This window comes from Callorhinus ursinus, unplaced genomic scaffold (genome assembly GCF_003265705.2).
Source record: "Callorhinus ursinus isolate GAN/ISIS: 27379988/994484 unplaced genomic scaffold, GSC_fseal_2.0 scaffold25, whole genome shotgun sequence".
Lineage (NCBI taxonomy): Eukaryota > Metazoa > Chordata > Mammalia > Carnivora > Otariidae > Callorhinus > Callorhinus ursinus.
Window position 1 is genome coordinate 38,414,417 of NW_027397087.1, and position 22,068 is coordinate 38,436,484.

Below are 22,068 nucleotides of genomic sequence, written 5' to 3' on the forward strand. Positions count from 1 at the left end.
TGCAGGCTGCACCGCAGAGGAAGGGGACAGGGCTCTGAGGGAGGCAGTGGCCAGCAGGCTGCCCCAGTGACCACAGCTGCAGGTGATAAAACGGCTGTCCAGTGGGAGAGGGGCCAGGCCATAACTGCTGCTTTGTGCAGGGTCTCCTTCGCTTGTTAACACGTTTAAGTGAATTGACTGCAACAGATGGGCCTTTCAGCTCCAGGCACCTTGGTTTCTGGGCCAGACCAGGGTGACTTGCACCCTGTTGACCCCTCCCCCACCAGCAGAGCAAGCTGCCCCAGAAGGAGCCTGAGAAGAGACCCAGGCAGGGGAAAGAGCTGTAGACTGAGTGCAAAGCCAGGCTCACATCCCCCCCGACCCATCTCCATGAGCTAGAGCAAATCCTTCTCCTTCTGGGGGCCACAGTTTCTGTACATGTAAAATGAGAGGGTTCAATTAGAGTTAATCTGGAAGTTCTTCCAAGTTCTGTGTTCTGTATTAAGTCCATGACTGTCTTTTGAGCTCCCAACACATAATGAGCCACCCTCAGTGACCAAAAAGAGAAGAAAAGCCCCTTTAGCAATTTTCTATCAAAACAGTTGTGTTTTGACCCCCAAGACCAAGTGCTTCTCCCCTTTCCTTACCTAAGCCAAATTGAAGTCAAGAAGTTGCCTTTGCTTCTGCTACCCCACCCGTGTTTCTCTAGAAAGATTGGTTAGATTTCAGAGTTCCGATGCCCCTTCTTACTTACCTTTGGCTGCATGTGCCTGCACGCACACGTGTGTGTAGAAAATACACACACGTTTCTTTGCCAGAAATAAAGCCAAACTATTGTAAATAAAATTCTCTGGCTAATTAAATTGACTGTGGGTGATTTCTGAGATATCATTCTGTGATAGATATTCCAGGGGGAAATCTAAGTAGGCCAGAGGGGGACTAATTTGGAAGTCTGATAAGCAGAGGCTTATAAACAGTTCCATTCTTCATCAGTGAGGAAGAAAAGCTTGTTTTCTTGTTCCCTAGGCCGTGAAACAGAAAGAAATCGATTTTGCTGTTATTTTTATTATCCCATGTACTTTATAGAACCGTTTCAACCCATTTTCTGATCTCCCCACAGCTCCAGCTCTAAGGGGTAGAGAGAGCAAAGGTCACCAGGTTAAGGGACTTGCCTAAGGCCACAGAGCCAATTTAGCATTTGTCCCCTGACTCCTGGGCCAGTGCTCTTTCCCTCTCCTGCACTTGAGAAACTTGGTCCCTAGTACCAGCAGCTCCATACTTCCTGTTCGGGCAACGGGCAGGCCTTGTCTCTCCTTCAGCCTTCTGAGCCCCATGGAGAATGCTGGTCCACCTCCACGGTGGGGTGTCCGGTAGGGTCTGACAGCATCTAGCCGATTAACCCAGAGGTAGAACTATTCATGTAAGAGGAGTCTTCATCTCAGGGTAAGGCCTATCTCTCAAGGAAGGGCAGATGTGACAGTTCACAGCACAGAGGCTGCCATCTGTCAGGGCAGGATGGGGTGGGGGTGCAGGGCATAGGAGGCAGAAGTTCTGACACATCATGCACGCACCCAGAGCACCCTCTCCCTGCCCCAGCTGGACACACCAGGTGAATGAACTGCTTAGTCACACAGAGGACAAGTTTTGTCAAGACCTCACCTAGAGAACTGCCCTCCTTCCCCCACTAGTTCTGTTCAAGGCTGCAAACTGACCTTGGTTTTCCCAAATGGATTGTTGAATCTGGTTTTGATGTGTATATACAAGGAATTTACTGTGGGAAAAGGGTTTGGTCTGCCTCAAAGTGCAATTTGAGTGTTTTTCCTTCTGTTGTGTGCTTATCTATCCATCTCAGGCAAGGAAATGTTCATGACATATATTGCTTTGCCTTTTGGTGGAGGCAGTTTCTCATATATTCTTTTTATCTTGAAGTAAATGGTCTGCCATGGACACTCTTCCTGATCGACTAAAATATGTTGTCTTTGTTAGATGAAATAGGCTTTGGGACTTCATTTTCTAACTTTATCCCGAAATGAAAGTCTAAAATGCAAATCTTTGTCTCTCAATTAGCCTTTGTCTGAGGCCAAATCTTTTTCTCTCCTCAGGTGTTTCAACTACTACTGATAAACTGCTTTTTTCTTTTTTCCACTTGTAATAGTCATGTAATGCCCTGTATCTACTCAGTTATCCATAATAACGGGAAGGGATCCTGGTTTTTGGAAGGCATGATTAATTTGAAGAGCCCAATTTTGTTATTAAATTCAGTCCCCTCCGCTTCAATTTTCTTTTTAAAGATTTTATTTATTTATTTGAGAGAGAAAGAAGAGAACATGAGCTAGGGAGATGGGCAGAGAGAGAGGGAGAAGCAGACTCCCCACTGAGCAGGGAGCCCAACATGGGGCTCAATCCCAGGACCCCGAGATCACGACCTGAGCCAAAGGCAGACGTTTAACCGACTGAGCCACCCAGGCGTGCCCACCCCCACCTCCTCAAATCTTTTGATACCTTTAGCACCTGGTAAAATGGAGTTGATAGTTTTGCCTTCTTTGTTCCAGGTGAACTAATATTTAGTACCTCATCCAAGGGTTGGTGCAGGAAAAGTCAAAAGCAAGGGTTTGGTTACACTTACACTTGAGAAGCTAGTGCCATGGATTGACAATGAAAGACAGCTATGCACTCCCCAGGCCAAAAGGCCCTTGAGTGGTTGGGCCTTTCCCCAGCCAACTTTCTGCCCCCTCTCCTGGAAACACCAGTCAGGTCTGTTGATCAGCAGCAGTCAAAGCAGAGAAGACCCAGTGGTTCGCCTCCTTCTAACTCCTTGGCCAACTTCTCTGAACAGAGTTTTTGAGGAAGGAGACAGCATAGCCCTAACCTTCATTTGATTATTAGCCAGAGGAGAAGACAGCATTAAACACTGACCTTCACCTAAAGCAATTAGTCTGAGCTAGAGTACCAAAAAGAGTGAGGAATTTAAAGTGAACCTTTCAGGTTGGCTGCTAGGAGTATAAATGGGCACAAGCACTTTGGAAATGTACTTGGTAGGATTTACTACAGCTAAACATAGGCCGACGCTGTTACTCAGTAACTCCACTCCTAGGCGTATACCCAACAGAGATGAGTGCTGCGTTCGCTGAACAACATCTCCAGGGTCGTCAGAGCAGTACCATTCGTTAGAGCCCCAAACTGGAAAGAACCCCAGTGCCCATCAGCGGTGGAATGGACAAACGGCACAGTCCTATAGTGGAATTCCACACGCGACAAAAAGGCATGAACTGCTGTACACATGGGAGGGCTCTCACGAACCTAAAGTTGAACAAAAGAAGCCAGACATGAGAGAGTAGATAGGACATAGTTACACGTATACAAAGGTGAAGAAAATCACCTGCGGAGATATGGGTGAGGATAATGGCTGCCTCCCGGGAGGGAAGAGGTAGGGGATGCGTGTTGATTGGGAAGGGGCACGAGAGTTTCCTGCGGCCCTGGAAGCATTCTGTGTTTTGATCTGAGGAGTGGTTACAGGAGTGTACACAGAAGTAGAACCCCAGTGAGCTGTGTATCCTTCAGCTTAGTGCGCTATAGTATGTATCTGTTAGACCTGCTCACTGGGAAATCAGAGGTAGAAGGCTTCGAGACACCTGTCAGTGCAAAATGGCGATATTTGTCCATCTTGCCTCTGCTCTGCTTTGTGGAACAGTCGACTACACATTGTGCTGCACGCTGCCAGACACGGCTGCCCCGTTTCCTAGGGTGAGGTATTTTCTACGTAAACAAGTTAGGAGGAAGATCACCAGTCATTTCTCTGCCTGTTTCTGGGCAGCAGGACCAGAGCAGGGTAAGAATTAATATGCAGAGGAATGGACAGGAAGCCTGTCTGCCTGTGCACATTCCCTGCTTCACATGGGTCTTAACTCTACTAGGCTCTCTGCTCGGCCACCCAGCTCTCTTGACAGGCAATGGAAATGATTAATGATCTTTTTTTAAAGCCAGGAAAAAGCAGCAAGGGTCCTCGGCAGGGCCATGTCCTGGGTCCTGGGCCCTCGCCCCGTGATCAGTGGGCAGGAAGGCAACCATGTGACTCTGTCTGGGGTCCCTGCTCCCAGTTGCATCTGGTCATCATTGGAGTGGGCCCATTCTCTGCAGTGGGGAGGAAGTCGCCCTCCCTCCCACACTCCTGCCATCTCCCATCTTTGTCTCCAGTGCCCAAGGAGGCCATCTCCTCCGTCTGCCCTCACCCCTATCCCTAGCTCTGTCTCCATAGTCTGAGTGGCAGGAAGGAGAGCAAAGTGCCAGGGACCAGGATTTTTTTTTGTTTGGCTCAATCTGGCTGGAAGCTCCTGATGACAGCTTTGGCCTTGCGAGTGCCCGTGCCCAGCGGCATTCCCACCACCCAAGGGTTAAAGCCCCAGGAGCGCCACAGCCTCGCTGGGTCCCCGGCCCTCATAAAAGCCTTTTTTCTACACTGTCCCTTGGGCTGCTTCAGGCTCCCTGGCTGAAATCTGATAAGGGCCCTCTTTGTTGGAACTGTCAGTCTCTTTTATTGAGGAGGGAACTGGAGACCAGCGGCATTTCTTGGGGTACAGATAAGGCCCTGGATTCCTGTCAGAAGGAGCATGATTAATTACCCTCAATCCTAGCTCCTGCTTTGATAGCAGTGACTGACAGTACACAGGCTTCCCCATCAGGTACTCACACCCCCTCTGGGAGGTGTGATGGGGGCGGAGATTCGGCCTCCTGCAGGGCCAACACCAGTGACCCACAGAGCGCTCTCTGCAGTGGCTGCTTGCCTCCTTCCTGGTTCTTAGCAGGTTGCTTTTGCATTTATTGTGGACAGAGACCTGTCACCTCTCAGATGAAGAGCCTCCTTAGAGGAAGATCTAATCCAGCCCAGAGAGCAGGCCATAGATGCCCCTCTTCCCCTCAGGGTTGAGGAAAGAACGAACATTGTGGTTTGTGGCCACACAGGGGTCTTCCTAGGAGAAGTTCCTAAACCACCATCTCAAGGTCACTTGGCAACATTATTCCATAATTCAGGCAAGCTCCTAAAACCAAGTCACCCTCCCTTCAGTAATAATCATGACTATCAATTTTTGTTTTAAGTTTTAATAAAAACTTATTTAGACTCATGTTCATCTAGTCCAAATTCCTCATTTCAGATGGAGAAACTGAGACCTGAATATGTCCATCCCTCATCCCCACCCCCCAGTATGATATATTGGTTCTCTTTCTTGTTAAGAAGATAAACTCAGCTAAAAGGCCTTCTCCCCCTCTCTCTTCATAGCTGAGTCTCCTTGGGACAAGGGAGATGGGTGCCAGGTCTGTTAGGCACAGAGCAGACTGTAGAGACAGACCAGCCTGAGGATCCAGCCTCTTTCTTGGTTGTCAGAAGAATGGAAGCCAGGACAGGTTTTGTGTCTGGATTGTCTGGATAACGTGAGAAAACCATACCGTCATTTTGAGCTGGCACTCAGAATAGTCTCGGCTTTGTTTCTGACAGCACCCGGGGGGCCTCCTGCCCTGGGAGCTATTTTTAGCAGTTTCACAGAGGGCCAGACTCTGGGAAGAACGTGCCCAGTCTCCTTATCCACTGATCTCTGAACAAGGGTCCCTGGCTGGACCACAGAGCAGAACTGTGGGGCCCACCACCTGGTGCCAGTGCACCCCAGACCTGTGGTTTCTTCCCAGAGGGGCGGGGAAGAAGTCACTTTTTGGTTAGATTTACAGTCTTGACTTCAAATGCCACTTTCCCCTTCCTTGTCCCAGCTCCCATACCTACCTCTGTGTCTGCCACCCTGAGCAGTTCTCAGCCTCATGCAGTCACACTCTACGACTATAAAAAGGTGCATTTTTCCTGAAATTTCTACAACTATAACATCGTTATCTTTCAAAGAAGCCACCTCAAATAACTAGACAGTCCAGTGACTACTCAGAGTAAATGTATAATTCCTCTCTAGGGAGTTGCCTCCAGAGGTAGTGTGAGCCACACCTGAGAACCTCTCATGGTTTATGACTACACCTCATCTTCAGATAAAATCAGTATAAACGGCCTGGTCACTTCCTATTCTCCTGGCTTGCCTCCATGAACGACCATTTCTAAATGTAAAATACACCCTTTATGTTTGAAGGTTTACCACCATTGGAGATTCTAATGAAAATAATGCCAACTCAGAAGGCCATTTGCAAATGGATCTCCAAAACCACAGGGTAGCTGGTTCCCCAAGGTGACTGTTCTGGAGAACAGCGCTCCATCGGCTGGGCAAGCCCCCGCCTGGTCTTACACACTCAGCCGCGCCCATCTGTGTATGGCACAGACCCAGCCATATTCCACTCTTTAATCCCTGCTTCCTCATCCCTTCGACCCCACCAAGTGCAGTCATAGATTCTTTACCTTCTCCAACCCCCCGGCTCTCCATCCGTTCTGCTGCTGCTCGTCCACTTTGCATGGGATGTGGACACAAAGAGCTTACGCACCCTCGGCCTCCATTCCCCAGGCTGTTTACTAAGGGTCATGACCCTAATGAACCTGCTGGGACCTGAGAGGAGAAGGTGACTTCTGCTCAGGGCTGTCAGCATCAGACATGTGATGCTGGTGACAGGTCTGGCAGGCACACCACAAGCATGACAGAAGTGCGTCAGAGGGTCCCAGTTGGGTAACCCATAGCTGGTTGCTTTGACTCTGAGAAACCTTTTTTTTTCCCCATCTGCACGGCAGTTTCATCTGTTAAACACTATAATTCTTTAGGGCATGGTGAGGGGGAAACAGTCTCTCTCTGCCTTCATGCAGCTTACAGTCCTCCTGGGATGCCAGGTGAACATACGTAAAACGATTAGAGACTAATTACCTGCTGACCTTGTAGGGCTTGTAATAGGAATTCTGAGAGAGAAGAAATCCCCTGAACTGGGATAGTTAGAAGATTCTTCCTGAAGGCCAGTGTGTAGAGGATTTGAGCGGAGGCAGGTCACGTTAGGCTTGATGAGGGAAAACACAAAGCGGAGAGTAGAAATGAGCCTGGTCTGGGGAGGGTCATGAGGAGACCCAGCTAAAGAGTGAGAGAGTGCGCCATCGGGACGCTTGAAATACTTCACAGGCAATCTTTTAAGGGGTGTGGGGGACCCTGGTGATGAGACTGGGCAGGCGTCAGGGTCTGTGGTGTGGAACAAGGACACGAGCGTCGTGATGGCCGCAGTGCGCAGGTGGAGCACGTGGGTGAGAGGCCGCCGTGGGCGGAAAGGAAGATACATCTGAGAGGCGCCTCCAAGGAAGAATCAGTGGCGCCTCCTAACCACCTCAGGGTGGGCGATGGGGAAGCGAAGAGGGGCCATTGCCGCCTGAGACCTCAGAGGACGATGGTGTTGCTGGAAGAAGAGGAAGTGGTGAGAAAGGAGGGGCTGGCTTTGGGGATAACGGTGAGCTCAGTGTGAACATTCTGACTTGGAAGTGAACAGGTCACCGGGGAGATGTCCTGGAAGCTTCTGGGAATGTGAGGGGACCTTGAGAGTGGTCCTTCCAGAGTCTCCAGGTGATGCCATGAGGATGCAAACTGGCCTGGACCGTGAGTGTGCTCAGGCTGACAGGCCTCCAGAAGGAGGTGGACCTTAGCCCTGGTCCTGCCAGGAGACCAGTTCTGCCAGACCAGGCTCTTGTGCTTATGTCAGGAATCAGATTTATTGTCCAGAGCAGCACAGAGAGGAAAAGTTAACCAACACAAGCTGTGTGTCTTGGCAAGGTACCCACAGTCCTCTGCTATTTTTACCTGTGTATCTTTGGATCTAACACTATGACCCCTTTGTGTTTGACCCTCCAAGGACCAGCTGGAAAAACGGAGTTCTCGAAGACCTCGTGCCCCCTCCTCACACTGCTGCCACACAGCCCCCCCATGTTCATGCTGCTTGCCCTTCATGGGACTCTTTGCTCCATTCTCTTGCTTGAATTACCCTGTGGAAGAGTTGTTGAGGCCAACATTTCAGGGCTAGGAAGAAAATGCCATTCCTTGAGGGGAAAGAAGCGGGAGGAGCTGAAACAAACAGCACTGCTCGAAAGTCAGGCTGGCTCACCGCCCACCAGGCCGTCAGCGAGACCCTCGGCAAGACTGGGCGGTGGGAGGGGTCCGAGGCAGAGGAGAGCAGCCTGTGTACAGTAAAAGGAGTTTGCCATCAAAAGGCAACAAGTCTCATACCCTGCCCCGGACGGTGACCCTTCCCTGTGGAATTCTCCCCTCTGACCTCCAGATCATTAATCCTGAGGCTGCCAAATGACAGTCATCCATCACGCCTCCTGCCGAGCATCCCAGCGGCCTGTGGAAGGACCCCGGGCCCGCCCTCCCTGCCGTCCCCTGGTGCTCATTAGTGGGCCTTCCTGCCTGGTGCCAGGCTTCCTAATCAAGTCCCCGGCTCCTCTCACTTCCCTTCGGGGCCAATGGCGGAAGCCGCTCTGACCCTCCCTCTTTCAGAGGCCAGGGAGGGGTGGAGCGATTAGTGGGGAGAGAGTCGTTCAGTGGCTTTTCATCCCCCTAGAGACCTGTGTGTGTCCAGCAGCCCCTTTGACTCAGTGGGGGACACAGGAGAGAAAACATCTCTCTGTCCTGCCGCAGGAGAGGAGGAAGCAGGCGGTACTGTTACAGAGTGCACTGGAGCTATGCGGGTGGGTGGTGGAACCGCTCAAGTGGCTTCTGAAGGCCCCAGAGGGGTGTGAGTTGCCACATCATTAGGAAAGAATCTGGACTCATCCTGCTAGCCAAAAACAAAACAAAACAAAAACCCAACTTTGAGGCCATCTAGTGCAGCCATCTTATTTACAGATGGGAAGACAGAGCCAGAGGCTCATGTTTTAAGCAAGACCACAAAGCCTGTGAATCGGACCTTTTTGCTCATCCCAAGGAGAACTGGCAGCTAGTCTTGATAGCTTCCAGCTTTGGGAATTTGAGTCAGATTAAAGCAGATTCATGAACATATTTCCAACTCTGCAAAAGCTGGGCACATGCATATGTCTTCTTTCTCTGCTTGATGACACAACCCTCTGTTTCTCTATTTGGGCAATCACAGGGACCCCCATCAATCGAATCCCCATCATGGCCAAGCAGATCCTGGACCTGTATATGCTGTATAAGCTGGTGACAGAGAAGGGGGGCCTGGTGGAGATCATCAACAAGAAGATCTGGCGGGAGATCACCAAAGGCCTGAACCTGCCCACATCAATCACCAGCGCCGCCTTTACCCTGAGGACCCAGTGAGTGGCCGGGGCCTTAGGGAAAGGAAGCTGAGGCTGGGAGAAAGGGGATGTTTTAACCTAGAGGAGAGGAAGGAAGGAAATTCCACTGTACAGTGGGCAAGATGGGAGGAATTCCCAATGCAGCCAGGAGCCAAATCCCTTTCTACTAAGTGATCATGAGAGCCACCATTTCCCAAGTGTCTGCCAAGGCTACTTTGCCATTCTGTTTCTTTCAGACCTCACCATCAACCCTGTGAGGTAGGTGCTGTCTCATTCTTCAGGAAACAGAAACTGAGTCTCCGAGGTTAAATGGTTCGATCAAGGCCATACCAGCTAGTAGTAGCAGAGCTGAGATTCACCCCTGGGCTTCTGGCCCCGTAGCACTCTTTCCAGGACATTATCTCCCACACGGCACCTCCACCCTAAGCCTAGCCCTTCCTACCTGACACTCTGCTTGCCTGGCAACAGAGGACCTGGGATTTGGGACCTATTTTTATCATCATTTGAATTAATTATGGGGGTACTAGGAGCAGGGGAACCAAGGGTAGCATCAGAGAATGAGGGCCAAGGGGAATCTGTTCGTTGGAACACACTGGGTATTGCTCTCTGGAGAATACGGAATGAGCATCGGTGAGGCAGTATGCTGAAAAGGAGAAGGGCTTTATCTTTGGAACTGTTCCAGCAGAAGTTGGGGACGGAGCTGTAATCAGTACAGCAGTCCTCCTCTCAAGGTTCTTGGGTAGATGATTGCTTCTTGGGACATGTGATGCAAAGAGGGACAGGAAACAGTGCTCCTACCTGACCAGCCTGACTCAGAATCGTGAGGGCATCCAGGAGCCAGGAGGACATTGCAAAAACATTTCTAAATGGCACCTAAAACAGTGCCAAAACAAACATGAAACGTGAGTGAAGATGTGCTTTATTTCACTTAAGGAACGGTGCCTCCATTTGGAGCAGAGTTTGGTACAGTGTTGAGTAGCAGCTAGAAGGGCCTGGGGCAGGGCATCCGACCTCCCTGGACCTTCCTCTTCGGCCAAGTGATCCTGTGTCCCAGAGGCCTGTCCCACAGAGACCCATAAACTTAAACTGGGTGGCTTCTTGTACCGTTCTGGACTATTCTCCTCCCTTCCTTCCTTCCCTCCAGGTACATGAAGTATCTCTATGCCTATGAGTGTGAGAAGAAAGCCTTGAGCTCCCCGGCAGAGCTCCAGGCCGCCATCGACGGCAACCGGAGGGAGGGCCGGCGGCCCAGCTACAGTTCCTCCCTCCTGGGCTACTCTCCTGCTGCCGCCACCGCCGGGGCCCCCGCCCTTCTCTCCCCACCCAAGATCCGTTTCCCCATCCTCGGGCTGGGCTCCAGCAGTGGCGCCAATGCCAGCAGCCCTCGGGTACCCCCTGCGACCACTCTCAGGAAAGGTCTGTAGGGCCCCGCAGGGAGGGTGGGCAGGGTGGGAGTGGCAGAGCCCACTGTCAGGTGCGGGGGCCGGGGATCATGAATCAGTCCAGCTCCTGTGCCTTTGCCAGGTGATGGCGTCCCAGTGACAACAGTGCCCGTGCCAAATCGCCTAGCTGTGCCTGTGGCCTTGGCAGGCCAGCAGGCCGGTACCCGGACGGCCGCGCTGGAACAGCTGCGGGAGCGGCTGGAATCAGGGGAGCCCCCCGAGAAGAAGGCGTCCAGGCTGTCGGAGGAGGAGCAGCGCCTGGTGCAGCAGGCCTTCCAGCGCAGCCTGTTCAGCGTGGCACGGCAGCTGCCCATGAAGATCAGGATCAATGGCAGGGGTGAGCGCCAGGCCCCCAAGCAGGGCCTCCCTTCCCGCTGGGTGCCTACCTGGGCTCCCCTCCAGGGCCCGTTCACATCCTGTGACTGGGCTTCACATCCCAGAACAGTCTCAAGGCCAGAAAGTCACATGGCGCTTGTGTGGCCACTGGGATCTCAGCTCACCAAGCTGACCAAAAATTGCCTCAGGCAGCGCCCTGTTCTCTGGCAAAAAAGAGGAGTCCTTCAAGGAGGAGGGTCCAGAGGCCCTCGGGGACAGCTGCTGTGCTCCTCTTCCTCACCAGCCTTTTGATCTGTCTAAATGAAAGGGCTCAGCCTTCCCCCCAGCGCCTCCCCGGATGTAGAGCTGGGCTCTGGGCGGAAGGCAGCCCCTCCATCCCCAAGCCTCCACAAGGGGCCCGAGTGCCTCAGGCCAGGCTGCCTGTGACCCTCCGGAACCAGGGGAAAAGAGGAAATACAAGTTTGGTAGCATCGTTGACATCCTTCCCTCCCCCTCCTCGTTTCTCAGGTGCCCTGCCTTCTCCTGAATCACACACTCCATGCCCCTTGTTCCCCCCCCACACACACACACACTTTCTTTGCGGTTCTTGCCCTTGACACTATCGCAGAACAAACTTCAGTGAGCATGTGATGGGAAGAAGTCAGGTGTGAAGGGAGCTGTGCGTATTCGCAGGCAGTGCTCCCTGCCCCCCCGTCCCCAGGTGAGGAGCAGAAGGACGCTGGCGGCAACAGCTCTGCTCTGTGCCCCTCTCAGGGCTGGTGCCCCTGGTCCTGCACCAGCCAGACACTAAGAGAAAAACAGCTCATCCGGAAGAATTCTTGGCTGCATGGTGAAAGGGCGGAGTCTGGGGTGAGCCAGGCAGAGGCCCCAGGTACCAGCACCTGCAGCTTTCACAGATGGTCAGGTTGAAATGGGTCACAGGTGCCGGGCCACACACTGAGCAGGCAAACCCTCTCCTTGAGGACCCAGCCTGCTTAAGCGGAGGAGGAGGAAAGGCAGATTCCCAGAGGTGGTGACTGGGCTTTCCTCGTCTCTGGTTCCCCAGCCCAGTGGGTGGTAAGTGCTTAGTTAGGGTTGGCCGAATCACGTTGAAGGTGTCGGTGCACAGCCAGGAGCCAGGGTCAGTGCTTTGCTGCCTGTGATCCCTTTCCTTGGACAACAGAGGAAGTGGGGGAAGTAAGTGGCTCCTCGGAAAATGGGGAAAGCAAGCAATTGGACATTGGCAAGCCTGGGTTCTCTTGCCAGACCTGACGCTCAGGAGAAGGTTGTACGGATGCTTTCTAGAAGTGGGAGGCCTCGGCCAGCTGTGGCCAGTCCGGGAGAGCGGGAGAGCCTCCGAGAGGACATTGCAGCGCCCGGAGGCCTGACCAGGCCCGCTGTCTCCCTTGTCCCCAGCAGAAGACAGATCAGAGGCCTCGGCTGCAGCGCTGAACCTGGCCACTGGCAGCATCGGGAGCATCAACATGTCTGTGGACATCGATGGCACCACCTATGCAGGTGAGGCTCTTGGAGCTCCGAGGGAGGTCCACAGCGTGGCAGTCCTGGCTGGCCCTGCTTGTCACCCTCCCATCTGAACCCCCTTCCCGGGGGTGGCTTTCTTGCATGTAGTCTCAAGGTTCCAAAGGTTAAGTGGTTTTTCCAGCCAGAAGCTGAGGGTTGCTAACAGGATGACAGATTCCCCCCAACTTTGACAGAACAATAGAAACCCTCCGTCTGACCCTTTTGGACCAATGGCTGGCTCGTTAATTGCAGCCGTCCTTTAGTGTGAAGCTACCCACGCCCTAAACATGTCATAAGCCACCTGTGACATATCGCTCTCCTCGGACCAGCTCAACCCCGCTCTCCCTAAACACCGCCTGTCATTCCCTTTCTTTAAAATGGACCAAGGACTGACATGCAGGCAGAGGAATCTGAGTGCGGCAGAAGCAGCCCCTGTTTGTAGGATTTCGCCCAGTCCTTCACAGTTGTCCTTCTCAGTCTGATGGGCAGTGGTTTGTTGGCTGGTTGGTTTAGCACCTCTACTGAGTCTTTCCAGTTGCTGGAAACCAGCCCTTTCCCCACCCCCATTTCTTTGGTTTAGGTGTGAGTTTGGGAACAAGCCCAGCCAACTCTTACTAAGAGCAGCTTGATGAGTGGGGGCGGAGAGCCCAGGCATGCTAGCCTCATGTTGGACAGAGGGCTCAGGAGGTGCCCGGTAGAGGGGCTTAAAGCTGCACGTTCCCGTCACACTGGGGGCATTTCCTCAGGGCATGTTCTGTCCCTTTGAATGTTCCTGTTCTGGGGGTTGGGGGCTGGGCCCCCTTGGGGCACCACACTGCAGGCTCAGGCTCTGGATCTCTGCTGGGCCACCAGCGGTGGGCATCAGGGTTGCAGCCAGGGAAGGGACAGAGTTCGGAGGCAGCCTGCAGAGAAGCAGTGATGCCAGGTTGCCTGCCAGTCACCACATGGCCGGTGCTTCGGAGGCCACAGTCAGAGGTTTCTGCCTGACACCAGGGGCCCCTCGAGGAGACCAGGCGAGCCAGCAGGCAAGGCCTAGGTGCCCTTTGCCATCTGGTGGTGTTCAGTGACCTAGGAGGCTTGGGGGCTGTGAGTGGGTCCACGGAGAAAGCAGGGAAGGAGGGGATCCGTGTCTAGAGCTGATAATCCTCTCCCTATCTCAGGAGAAAGGAGGAGATCACACCTCCTTCTCTCAGAATGGGGAGCAGTCAGAAGAGAGGTGAAAGTTCCCCAGACCTCACCTGCCTCAGTCCCCGTCCCACCTGTGCCCTTTGTCAGTGGGTGTGCAAGTCGCGCAGGCCAGGAACCAGGAAGTTGTTCCCGGGAGCCCCCAGAGCCGAGTGGACCCCGCTACTCTGCTCTCTCCCCGTCTCCGGCCGCACGCACCGCCGCTACCCTGGTTTGGGCCTCTCCCCGCTGTTGGAGTGGCTTCCTTGCAGGCCTCCATTGCCCTGATTCCACCCAGCCCCACGGAGAGCATTGTAAGACAGATCTCATCATGTCCCTCCCCTTAAAACCTCCAGGGGCGTCACCATCAGCACAGTGCGGGGGTAAGACCCGCCTCCTGAGAGGCACACAGGCCTCCCACCTCTCCCACCTCAGGCGCCGGCCCCCCTCCTCCCGCCCTTGAGTGCAGGCTGCCGGGCGCCCCCGCCGCGGCTCTGTCACAGCTCTGCTTGGCACGCCGGCCCTTCCTCCGGCTGCTCTTTCTGCCCGCCCGGGCCTGCTCTCTCCCCCGGAGCCTTTCCTGACCTGCTCGCCCTTGCCTTCTGACCTTCTCTTTGTTCCCACCACCCGCCGGAGAAGGGAGCAGCACCCGCAGAGCACTGGTTGTGTCTCCTCAAAAGCATGGTTTACCTCTGCCCCCTCGCCGGCCCTGAGCACCCAAAGGGGGAAGGTGTTCAGGACTCCGGGCGGCGGCCAGCGTGGGGTGCGGAGGATCGCAGCCCCGCGCTGGGTCAGGCAGCGCACGCGTGCGGGGACAGAGCACTGCCTGTGTCTCCTCAGCTGCTCACACTTGCACCCCCCACCCCCCGCCAGGTGTGCTGTTTGCCCAGAAGCCCGTGGTCCACCTCATCGCGGGGCCCGCCCCCCAGAGCCTGGGTGGCAGCGCCAGCGGCAGCAGCAGCTCTCACTGCTCGCCAAGTCCTACCTCGTCCCGGGGCACCCCCAGCGCCGAGCCCTCCACCAGCTGGTCCCTCTGAGGGGCAGGACCCAGCTCCCCACGCCCCACTCTCCTGTCGAGAGTGAAGGAGGTTGATGCACAGAATTTACCTCATCTCGCGGAGCCCATGTCAAACACCATTTGGCCAGATGTTGAGAGTTTGGACGTGTCCGTCTGTCCAGGCTCCGTTCAGGTCCTGCTGTACTCTGGGGACAGGGAGAGGCTGCAGGGGCAGGACAGGGCAGCGTTGTCCAATCAGGGATCGCCCTGGAGAACCAGGCAGGGTCTGCGGGCGTCCAGCTTCCTCCCGGGTTCCCAGGCCACCTCCCGTCCCGGGCACAGTGTATCGACAATCTGTAAGCCGGCACAGGGCTGGAGGCCCTCCACAGCCCTTCCCCTTTAATTTATTGCCCTTCCCCTGCCTTCTGTCAGGACCCCAGGGTCACTGGCCTCTTCCCCTGCTCAGTCCTCCAATCTTTAACTCCCGCGTGGGGCTGCTAGGGGCCAAGACCATGCCTTCGAGGCCCTTCTCTGCTGAGCATGGGATGGGGCCCTCCTAACCCGCCTTGACTACCATGTTTGGTTCCAGGGGTGTGGGTCCCTCAAATCCAAGTCTTGAAGCAGTCCTCAGGGCCCCATACTCCCCTTTTAGTGGTCCCAGGAAAAAGGGCACACGAGGGCAGTCCTCAAGTCCCAGGGCTTACCGGGTACCTGCTGAGGGAGAGGCAGAGCCTCAGGGGGCTGCCCAGGCAGGCCCTGGCACCCATTTCATACTGACCCTTTTCTGGCCCTCCCAGACCTCAAGCCCTCACTCGCCCTTGTTGGCCAGCTCTCCCAAGAACAGTCCACTTGTCCCTTGGGCCCTCCCTTCTCATGGGGCCACCTCAGCCCCGGCATCCCCAAACCTGCTGATGTCAGGTTCATTGAAATACCTCAGATTTGTAATTGTTGATGTTTGATTCTTCAGGAAGTATTTGCATCTCTGAAATCTTTTTTATATGTGTCTTGCTGACTTTTTTGTTTTTAATTTTTATTGTTGTTACTGTAGCACCAAAGAAATGAAAGCAGATCACCCCCAAAGCCGAGCAAACATTTGGTACCCCAGCCCCTCCGACCCTTCGCTAAGACCCCGGTGAGGAGGCGGGGAGGCAGGGAGGAGAGATGACTCAGGGATCACAGTGGCAGGGGAGGCGGTGGAACGAGAAGGCCCATGCTCATGAAGGTTGGGTCCTGAGACCACACAGTTCGGGAGATGGCCCCTGACCCATTTCCTGCCGGAGCAAGGCTTGTGGCACACCCCTCCCTGGCTCCCCAGGGTGGGGACAGAATGGTTGCCCTTCACTCGGCATTCCCATCTCAGGGTAGGGGCAGGCCGGAGAGGCTGAGTTGCCCCAGGGGATAAGGGGATGCTGTGAACTCAGTCCTCGTCTGGGACCCTGGGCTGGAGCAGGTTGCTCCCATGTTGGAAAGACGAGTGGTTGTCACACAGGGCTCCCCTCTCATTGAGTACGCCCTGCAGAGCTCAAAGAACACCACCCACTGTGACATCATCAGGCCCTGGTGGTTACAGGCCTCATTGCTGGCGGGAGCCCTTGCGCAGCTAGCATTCAGCCCTGTCTACAGAAGGAAAAGGAAATCAAAAGCTTGAGCACAAAACAGCTACCTCAGCCTGGTAAGCTGCAGCTCTGCTGGACTTCATCTTCTCGCTCCCCTCCCCAGGCTTCCACACACTCGCTCTCACATACACACACACAGCCCCGTCCACTGGGGCCTGACCCTCTTCTGGCCTCAGGAGCCTTCCCACCTTACCCACCAGGTAAGCGCAGGTGGTGGGCAGAGAAGGGCGTCTGGGATCTTGTGCCAGAGAGGAGCCCAGTTGGCTGGCGCTGGGCCTGCTTGAAAGTGTTGCAACATTTGGCCAGTGTGTCTTTCTCAGGGGTTTGGTCACGAAGGATGGACTCTTCCCAGCCGGAAGATGCAGGGACAGTACACTGTGGCTTTCTGGTCATTGGATCCTCTCCCCTTCCCCACGCAGCTTGAAAGCCCAAGAGAGGGGATGCCAGCAGGTGTCCCAGGAGCAGGGCCCCGGGCAAGAGAAGCTTTCCCTGAAGGGCACAGGGCAGGCCATGGGCCAGGACCGCTCTGGGCACCGCCCCCCCCCCCACCATCTATGTGTACTCTGACCAGGAAAATGTTCTAGCACATGGGTAGCCTAGGCAGTGATAAATACCTCAGACGTCCTCTTGCAGCAAGTGTCTGTATATGTGGTGGTTATTTTCTATCTTACATGTTCTCGAATGTTTATATTTCAATAAACCTCTACCTCTTCACACAAGCAGATCTTTTGGGTGCTTTCTGTGACTCTCCCAGTGGGCAGCGAGACCCCAGAGTGCTCAGCCTTTTTTTCTGCCATGATACACATCCTATGGCTACAACCCAGTTTTGGTGCAACCAAAAGAAATAGGCAGGGAGGGAAAGCATGGAGGACCTATAGCTGCCCTCTTCTGCAACAACACATGCCTCACCTGTCTGTGCAGCCCTCCGAGGCAGGCAGATGGGGACCTCTTTGCCGTTTGGAAGTGCTAGCAAATGAGGGAGACACTGGGATGGTCTTGAGCTTCTCTCATTCTAAACACCTTTTGAAAGAAATGACCAGTCCTTTAGTGTTTTGTTTTTTAAGATTTTATTGATGGATTTGAGCAAGAGAGAAAGAGAGCAGAAGTGGGGGGAGAGGGAGGAGCAGACTCCCCGCAGAGCAGGGAGCCCAACTCGGGGCTCGATCCCAGGACCCCAGGATCACACTAAACCAACTGAGCCACCCAAGCGCCTTTGTAGTGCATTTTCAAAAAATAATCTGTACACCCAACGTGGGGCTCAAACCCACAACCCTGAGATCAAGAGTTGCCCACTCTACTGACTGAGCCAGCCAGGCACCCCTAGTCCTTTAATAACTGGTAACCAGTAGTTGGTATCACATCTGACAGCTTCCTGTGACACAGCAGGGGGCTGCCACGTGGAGCTGCAGCAGGCCTAAACTAGCAGAGATGAAGAGAACCAGGGTCCAGAGACTTCCAGGGTGGAAACAGTGCACCGTGACTGCAGGGGGGATGCTGAGGGAGAAAGTGGCAGATGTGTAAGGCTTCTGACAGACCTGGAGAATCTAGGAAGAACAAAGTGCCAGGCCACTGCAATTCTGTCTCATTTCAAATTAACAAGAAGATACAGAAGAATATCTTAAAGACTTTGAGCAAGGGAAGAATTTCTCAAATTAGCCACTCCAAAAGAGTTTACCAAAAGATACAGGTATCATAAAATGACAAACTGGGGCGGGGGAGGGGAGCAGACTCCTGGGTGGCTCAGTTGGTTAAGCGTCTGCCTTCGGCTCAGGTCCTGATCTCAGAGTCCTGGGATTGAGCCCCGCATCAGGCTCCCTGCTCAGAGAGCCTGCTTCTCCCTCTCCCTCTGCCTGCTGCTCCTCCTGCTGTGCTCTCTCTGTCAAAAAATAAATAAAATCTTTAAAAAGGGTCTGGGGGGGGGGCAAGGTCATGAACAAGTGTTTTGTAGAAGAGGAAATACAAATGGCTGGACCTCATTGTGATCAAGGAAATGCACAGAAAGCCATTCCACACCATCAGTTTGGCACAAACTTTAGTCTTACAATGCCAGGTTTTGGCAAGGATGGGTAGCAATGGGAACTCTCACAGACTGCCAGGGGAGTGTAAATTAGTCTAACCACTTCGGACAACATTTTGGCATTACCTAGTAAAGTGACACATGCCCAGCAATTCTGCTCCTAGGTTTGTACCCCAGAGGAACTGCAAGGATGCCCCCAGGAGACCTGAGAGCAAATTTCTGAAGGCTGGTGTGTGCTGTTTTAAGTTCATTGCATGAAATAACTCCTTGGATCCTCTACACATTTATGAGATGAGACTATTATCCCCATTTTACACATGAGGAAACTGAGGCACAGAGAAGTTGGGTAGCCTGAGTTCCTTTAGCTAGTGAGAAGAGCTTGCAGGGCTTCTAATTCAGTGGCAACAGAGCCCAAAGTCTGCCCTCCCCGCAACTGCTAAGCATTCTACACACAGTGTCTCATTTCCACTCCACCCACACCCCTATGAGGCAGTGACTTTGTTCATTTTACAGATGAAGAAACTGAAGAGCAGAAATGTGCTCGAAGTCACACCTCTAGGGAATGGACTCCATAACCTCTCCTGCATGTGCCTCCCTTCAGTGAGGTGCAGGGGCGGCCCACCCCGGTGACAGAAGGAAGCAGAGGTTGGAGGGTGTGTTTAGTTGTCCCAAGTCTCCGTTCTGCCCACGTGCCCCTTGGTCTCTGCACAGCCGGGAGTCACCTGCCGGCCACTAGCAGCCCCAAGGTGCTCCAGTGCCGCCGTCCGGGCTCCGCGCCGTAACCTCCCCCACCTCATTGGTCAGTGCTGGTCACGTGCCGTCCACATAGCCAATGGGAGCGAGGGGGCGGCGCGGCGCGGGGCGGGGAGGGAAGCCCGGACGCCGACTGCGCCTTTGCCTGACAGTCCCTGCCCAGAAGGAAAGGAGAGTTGGTGGCTTGCGGCTTCTGAAAGAAGGTTCGGAATCACCAACGGAGGGAAGGGAAGAAGGAACAGACCAGAGAGGCAGGACCGGGACGAGTGGGGGGCCCTGCTGCGCTTGGAAACAGTGAGGTACAAAGCCCGGCAGCAGCTGGGACACAGGGACAGACAAGAAGGGCAGCGGGTGGCGGCTAGCCCTCTGTGGCGGAAAGCAAACAGGAGCCGGTCTGCGGGAGTGAGCCGGTGGAGGGTGGGTGCCTGGCCTGAAGGAAGGGCCCTCCGGGAGGGCAGCGCTCTGATTTGGAGCGCACTGGGCCCTTGGCATGGGGACCCAAACCACTCAGGCCCATGTAAGCAGAAAGGAGAGGGATTTATTTTCCGGGTGTGGAGGACCCCAAGGACAGCGGAACCTGGGGCTGGCCTCAGCAAGCGCTGCCCATGGAAGGTACTCCTCTCCTTCTGAAGACCAGCTCGCCCTGCTGCCCAGGCCACAGAGCAAGGCGACATTACCATCCCAGAGGTCAAGTTTATGTCTTCTCCATAAAAGAGACCTCCTGGGCTGAACCAAAATCTCGCCATCCCAATTCCACTTCCTGGGAACTGTCGGCTCCATTTGCTCTCACTGAAATTCAGCTTTTTCCGCAGTGAAAAACGGCAGTTTACAGTTCCCAAGTTCTCTCTGTGTCTGGTCTTCAGCCCTGGAGAGACTATGATTTTGTCTCAAGTCTAGTGATCAGGAACGGGCCATTGGCTCAGTTGGGCTCAGGACCCAGTGCTGGACCCATCCACTGAGAACTCGGCAGCCCCCACTGCAGTGGTGTGAATGGCAGGGAGGGCAGAGAACATTTTGCAGAAACGACGCTGGAGAAACAATCTCAGAGGTGTTCTGTCCTTCCACCCTGCCAGACTCCCCCTCTGCAAAACTCTGCTTCAGTTAAGTCAGTAGATGGAGGAAGTGTAAAGTGACGGAGCTGAGTAGGGTTCCGATTCTGGAAGCACATGGCCCAGCTGACAGAGCTCTGTAGGGCAAGGAAACACACAGCAGGGTAGGGAAGGAAGTTCAGAAAGAGAAAAATGGTCAGGTGACCTCGAGGGAGGTTAACTCTAAGTCAGCCTTGCTTGTGGCCATTGAAGATGGCCATTCTATCAAGCTCAGAAACGAGAAACCACCTTTGTGGGACAGGTTAGGGGAACCAGACGGTTTAGCTGCTGTTTTGCTGAAAGACTTTGGGCACGTTACTGCCCTTGTCTGGGCAGTTTCCCTATCTGTAAAATGGGGACTATAGAGTGATCTATAGATCATAAGTGAATCAGAACTCACTTTGAAAAGTCTAAAGCCCAATGCCCAAGGCCTTCGCCAGCAAGACAGAAGGCCCGTGGTCATCATTCTGCTGGCACCAGAGGGATGAATGGACCAACAAGCCCCACAAGGACCCCAGAACCCCACTGGCCACTCCCTGCCCAGCTCTACTCCTAGCCACAGGGCCCCCCCTGGGAAAGGGCAGGTGGCCTCATCCACTGAGAGTCAGGAACCTTGTGCCAACAAGGGCATTTCAGGCCCTCTAAGGCAGGCAGGGGACAGGGAGGCCTCTGACTGCAGCCACCTGTGACAGGTCCCGTGGCTCAGGCCTGACAGAAACCCTGGCATGGGGGGCTAAAGACATAGCCATACAGGCCTCCCTTCTCCCCAGGGAGTCCTTGCCCACCCTTGGTTCCTAAAGCCTGTCCGTCTGCTGTCAGCTCACTGGGGGCAAAGGGCAGACCTCAGTCTCGTGTGGCAGAGTGACGCTCTAGGCCTCAGTCTCCACACCACCTTTCTCCCCCAGTCGGGGCGCTGCCCTGGTTGCCAGGTTTTCTCAGACCTCTCCTCCCTGGCTCTTGGGCTTTGTCTGACATCTAGGGACAGATGAAGCAGCAGCCGAGCCCACAGAGGGCAGAGAGGCAGGGCAGGTACCAGGTGTGGAGTAACTCCAGCTCTACCCAGGAGAGGGGAGGCAAGCTGAGGAATCCATTCAGAACCAGCAAAGGCCCAAGCTGGAAGGACCCTCAGGGCCTGTTTCCACCCCCACCCCCAGCTTGCAGATGGGGAGACAGGCAGAGAGAGAAACTGGGCCTGGGTCTCAGGGAGGCAGGGGTCACTCTGTTTCCTTCTCTGGAGAGTCCCCAGCTGTTACCTTTAGGGGTTGAGAGGTGGCTGGAGGTTCCTGCCCTCCCGGTGCTAGAGCACTGATGCTCAGAGCTGCAGTGGCTCCTACCCTCTGGGGACCCTGTTCTCAGCCTGAGGGTCAGAACTCTTGGAGTTGACCCCATTCTCTAAGGGGTCCCCAGAGAGCAGTTGAGGCAAAAGATAGGAGTCCACACCCCATGAGGCTCCTCCATGCAGGGTCAGAAAAGATGAGGACCTCCATGGTATTCAAGCGTAAAGCAGGAGCTGCTCCAGGCAGTGGAACATGCTACATTGTCTATCATTGGCAACTGCATATTACAGCACATTGTTTCCTGAGTTTATTAATTGTAAATAAGGCCTTGTTGATGAAATACTGGATAAATAGACTTTATGACTAAAGCCCTATATGCAGGTGGTCTTGGGCACACCTCCATGGTTTTATGACTTTAGTACTGACTCACCCTAACTGGACCCCCAGGGGAAACTCAGGGGGACCAGGCAGCAGGCACTGAGCCAGGTGCACTATCTCATGTAATCCTCACATCATCCTCTGAGGTAGGTAAGGTGGTATCCCCATTTTACAGATGAGGAGACTGAGGCCTTGAGAAGGCAGACTTGCTCATTGCTCACTGAGCTGGTCCGTGGTAGAGCTGATGCGAACACAGGACTTCTTGGCTCTGAAGGCCACCCTCCTTTCATTTGTGACCCCAGGCCCAGGAACCCAGATG

General features: G+C 54.2%; 1 protein-coding gene across 1 annotated transcript in view; it reads left to right on the forward strand.

Annotated features, from left to right (window-relative positions):
• The window catches only part of ARID3B (AT-rich interaction domain 3B), a 51,487-nt gene extending 34,532 nt beyond the window's left edge, over positions 1 to 16,955 (forward strand). Inside the window, exons 5-9 of the mRNA XM_025883772.2 lie at positions 9,016 to 9,199; positions 10,326 to 10,597; positions 10,706 to 10,960; positions 12,358 to 12,456; positions 14,497 to 16,955. Coding sequence (XP_025739557.1) covers positions 9,016 to 9,199; positions 10,326 to 10,597; positions 10,706 to 10,960; positions 12,358 to 12,456; positions 14,497 to 14,660 — 974 coding nt within the window. The 3' untranslated portion in view covers positions 14,661 to 16,955. The remainder of the gene's footprint in view (positions 1 to 9,015; positions 9,200 to 10,325; positions 10,598 to 10,705; positions 10,961 to 12,357; positions 12,457 to 14,496) is intronic.
• The last annotated feature ends 5,113 nt before the right edge of the window (positions 16,956 to 22,068 follow it).